Below are 4,559 nucleotides of genomic sequence, written 5' to 3'. Positions count from 1 at the left end.
AAAGGCTTTCAAAATCAATCAGATGTGAATCGTCACATGCGGATCCACACAGGAGAGAAACCATTTTCTTGTAAAACTTGTGGAAAAGGCTTTCAAAATCAATCAGATGTGAATCGTCACATGCGGATCCACACAGGAGAGAAACCATTTTCTTGTAAGACCTGTGGAAAAGGCTTTCAATATAAATCAGATATGAATCGTCACATGCGGATCCACACAGGAGAGAAACCATTTTCTTGTAAGACCTGTGGAAAAGGCTTTCAATATAAATCAGATATGAATCGTCACATGCGGATCCACACAGGAGAGAAACCATTTTCTTGTAAAATTTGTGGAAAATGTTTTAAACATCAATCTGATGTGAAAAATCACATGTGGATCCACACAGGAGAGAAACCATTTTCTTGTAAAAGTTGTGGAAAACGCTTTCATCGTCAATCGCATATAAAATATCACATGCTTATCCACACAGGAGAGAAACCTTTTTCCTGTAAAACTTGTGGAAAACGTTTTAGATATCAGTCATATATAAATCTTCACATGCGAATCCACACAGGAGAAAAACCATTTTCTTGTCAAATATGTGGAAAAAGTTTTAACGACAAAAAATATGTTAATTGTCACATGAAGATCCACACAGGAGAGAAGCCATTTTCTTGTAAAACATGTGGAAAATGTTTTAACCGAAATACTCACCTTACTCGTCACATGAAAGTTCACACAGGCTGAGCTGATGTTTTTCTGTCACAGGTGGAGAAAAGTTTCACCAAATGATCTAGAAGAGGTTTTGCAGCCAGGAGAAGAATAAAATATTCAGAATGTGGAGAAAAGTTTCATATTTAGATATAATTTCTATCGCATTGACAGGTCTAAGAAAGATGGTGTCACTTTTTCCTGTTAAATCAAATTGTAACACTTCAGTGKTTTGTCTGTCTAAATGCAATCAAATGTAATTTTGGGCCTTGAATGTGGAAAAAGCAAAGTCTCTGCCTATAACTGTTTTTGGGTGCTTAAGACCTCCTGCCACCAAAGAGTCATGGTCATCTTTAAATCATCTTTTGGCTAACTTAAATTATAATGAACTCTTATTTGTGGGAGACTTCCTTTGGGACTGGCTAAATGCAGTTTTGGATTAATTTAAATCTTTCTGTGACTCTATTAATCTTAGCCAGCTGATTAATTTACCCACAAGGCCAAATTTAAAATAATATAAATTCACCTGAATTGATCTGTCTTGTACACGCGTCTGAGGCGCATTTCTATATTTTGTCACTTCTGGCTTGCCGTATATTTACTTCGGGTTGACATTCAGTGCTAACATTACCTTTCGATAACAACTTCAGGGTTTCCCCTACATGTAATTGATCGTGGCGCACCGCCACGGCAAAGATCATAGCTGCCACACCTTCAGAATAAAGGTTTTTAAATTATTTTTTTAATAATAGGCTTATATTAGGCTAAAACAATGTAAAGCATATCATATATTTGCGCTCTTATACTAACCTTAATCAGACTTTGAAACCCTATTTAATCATCAACGAAAAGTTAAGATATACTTTATTTTGAAAAACCAAAACCACGGGTTCTTGTGGTGAAGCTACAGCATGTTTACCTTCTCAGTAATTACTCTGATACAGCAAGAATCACCAACACAGACCTGGTGTGACCGTGCCTGTTCTAAAAATAGCGCTAATCAGCAGCACAACTACTAGCTAACGTAACTAATGTAACGTCCCTCAACTTTTAAAAAAGTAACCAGAGTTGTTTTTGAACTAAAACACACCATAAATGCAGGCAGAATGATNTTATTCTGTTGGAATTGGAATTAGATTTTAAATGTAACTAACGACATAAATTGGTTAGATTAAATAAAATTGGCTTTTAATGCTGTTGTATAACACTACAATGTTTATATGAAGATCTCAAACTAAAAACCAACTTAAATTATGCATTAATTGCAGTTTGGAGACATTTTAAAATGTTTTTTTTTTTTTTCAGAACCACATCTGACACTTGCGACGGTTTGTGGGGGGGGGGGACAGCCGGGCGCCCAGTGGGGGTGTAGCGGTGCGCGACTGCTCTTCTGAATAAATGAAAACTATGTAACACAGTTGTTTACACTTAAATGGACTGAACTTATAGAGCGCTTTATCAAGTTCCTCCAGACCCCAAAGCGCTTTACACTTAGAGACATTCACCCATTCACACACTGATGATGGCAAACTACACTGYAGCCACAGTTTCCCTTGGGCGCACTGACAGAGGTGGTACACTTAAATTAAAAATATTTGACCAAATAAAACACGGAGCAGGACTAGAGAGAGATGAATGTGGKTTAGATTTTTATTTCTGTGTCTGTATACGACCCACAGGAGGTACGGCATTAACAGCAGTCGTCATTTCATTCCTTGGCTTTAGCAGGTCTGACGCTGCTAAAAATGACAGATTTTTTTTTTTCTGGATCTCAGAGAGCAGGCCTTCAATCTCCAAACTCGTAAAGTTCTTTTTTACTTTGTAATGTCATTTATGAATGGACACTTCCTGGTTTGTGGGGCAGGAAACGTAGCCTTATGTGGTATTTTTGGGGTGGTAGATTATGCTAATCTCTCCTCGTGCACCTGATACGCATTAATCATGTTTACGCAGCTCATTTACACACTTTTCCTGAACATAGAACAGTTCGTTGAATTTGACATGACGTTTGTGCGAACCCTTCATACAAACAAAAGTAAGAGAATTTTAGGATAAGAATAGAAACATGTTTTTGCATGTGGTCCATTGACCTATTTTGTCACATCTCTTATATGGGCGGTATGCACAGAGTTGTGTGATGTACTGTATTTCCTGTTGAAAACCTCTTTTTTGTTCCTGCTCTCGGAGGAGTAAGACTTTTTTTCCTTCTCTCTCTCTATCCAAACCCGAAAATTATGGTTTTATTTTATGGATTTGGTTAGCTGGTCTTTTAATAAATTTTTGGAAGAGTTTTCTTCCATGGAGGACATRTCAAAGGTTGGACCTCTGTTCTGGATGTATATTTGGATTCYGATCACTGGATACTACAGATTGGCTTGGTGGTCTCCTGGTGTTCTATTAAACAATGTCTGTGGCTATTCAGGCCATTTTCTGGCTGTCTGACCAATATGAAGGATTGCCGTTCTTTCAGCACTTGGACTTTAGCCTTGAGTGAGCTAGATTCGGTCTACAAGCGGTTCTCCTGAGGGTCGCGGGCCGGCTATGGTTCCTGGACTTTGCTGGCGAGATTGAATTAATTTTGGAGAAGCTGAGAGCTCGGTGGAATTGTCCACATTATTTGTCTGAATGGATTCGCCACCTTGAGATGTACCAGCGGACATTAAGGCAGGTGGAAAATTGTTATTGTCTGCCTGGCCAAAAACATTTTCTTCTGTTCCCAAACAACTGATTACAGATTGTCTCTCCCCACCCACGTTGACCTTGAGGCTGTGGATCTAATTTCTCCAGGATGTTTACATTGACTGTGGCTCCTCCCCCACCTCTCCCCTCTCTCACTCAGTTTAATCTGAGTTYCTGAAGGTCARTCTGGAGCTGGCAGAATGAACGATTCAACACCAATATTCTGAACTAATGGCTGAACTACGGGTTTTTCTTTTGGGAGGCTGGATTCTTCGGACTCTTTGCCTCTAAACTTACTTACTCCTCTGGCTAATAAATGTACTCTTGCTTGTAGAAGTTTTTTTTTTTATAAACACCATTGTGTATCATACTTCGTTGCTATAATATGATGTTTTGTCTTTTGTCCTCATCTGACCTGTTGTATTTCATTTTTCTTTAAAAGGGCTGATGACACGGTTTAACTTTATGTAATTTTTGGATTAAAAGTGTACATGTTAAAATAGATGGTTCTGTGAGTTTATAAGTCAAATAGGCATATTTTTGTGTAAATATCCAATGTTTTAAACAGCTCCACTGAGGAGTTGAATTAAACAGAGACGCCATGTTGTGACGTCAGCGGTGGAACGCTAAGCGCATAGCTAATATCAATAACAGCTGTACACTCACGGTGGAAGCGGTTGAACTGTGGTGGAATCATCAGCCTGTTCCAGCTCAGAGAAAAGTAGTGGTGCTGAGGAACAGGTGGTGGGTGGGAGGAGGGGGGTTACTGGTTCCAGCTGGCCGAGCGACTGAGCAGGAGTAACGGGKAGAGGCAGGACGCAGCAGAGGAAGACTCTCAGCCAGGAAACTGACTGGTATGTTTTTTTCACCTATATTACAACTAGTTGTWTACAAATATAATGTATCTGAAGTTAATTCAAATATATAATACACAAATAAAAATTCAAATATCTGCTTTATGTTGTGGTCAGAGAAGGAGATACTGACCCAACACCTTCACAACCCACAAGGGCCCATTTGATTAATTTTTAGGCTAATGAGAATAAAAATCAGATATCAAACATTGCCTTAAAATGGGATGATTTAAGCAGATGTACTAAATGAATTTGGATTGATAAAATGATTTGGGATTTTCTAACTGGATCTCTTCAACACATAAATAAATGTGAGATTACTGTCATTACTAA

At 38.5% G+C, this 4,559-nt stretch overlaps 2 protein-coding genes across 2 annotated transcripts in view; both read left to right on the top strand.

Annotated features, from left to right (window-relative positions):
• The window catches only part of LOC106531507 (zinc finger protein 2), a 21,203-nt gene that overhangs the window by 7,056 nt on the left and 9,588 nt on the right, over positions 1–4,559 (top strand). The gene's annotated exons all lie outside the window — the stretch shown is intronic.
• On the top strand, positions 8–1,239 carry LOC106531510 (gastrula zinc finger protein XlCGF8.2DB-like). The gene has a single exon (XM_014027389.1). The coding sequence runs from the start codon at positions 37–39 to the stop codon at positions 727–729; it is 693 nt and encodes a 230-aa protein (XP_013882843.1). The 5' UTR covers positions 8–36; the 3' UTR covers positions 730–1,239.

The sequence above is a fragment of the Austrofundulus limnaeus genome, unplaced genomic scaffold (assembly GCF_001266775.1).
Source record: "Austrofundulus limnaeus strain Quisiro unplaced genomic scaffold, Austrofundulus_limnaeus-1.0 Scaffold645, whole genome shotgun sequence".
Taxonomy (NCBI): domain Eukaryota; kingdom Metazoa; phylum Chordata; class Actinopteri; order Cyprinodontiformes; family Rivulidae; genus Austrofundulus; species Austrofundulus limnaeus.
This window is presented reverse-complemented; position numbering and strand designations above follow the sequence as displayed.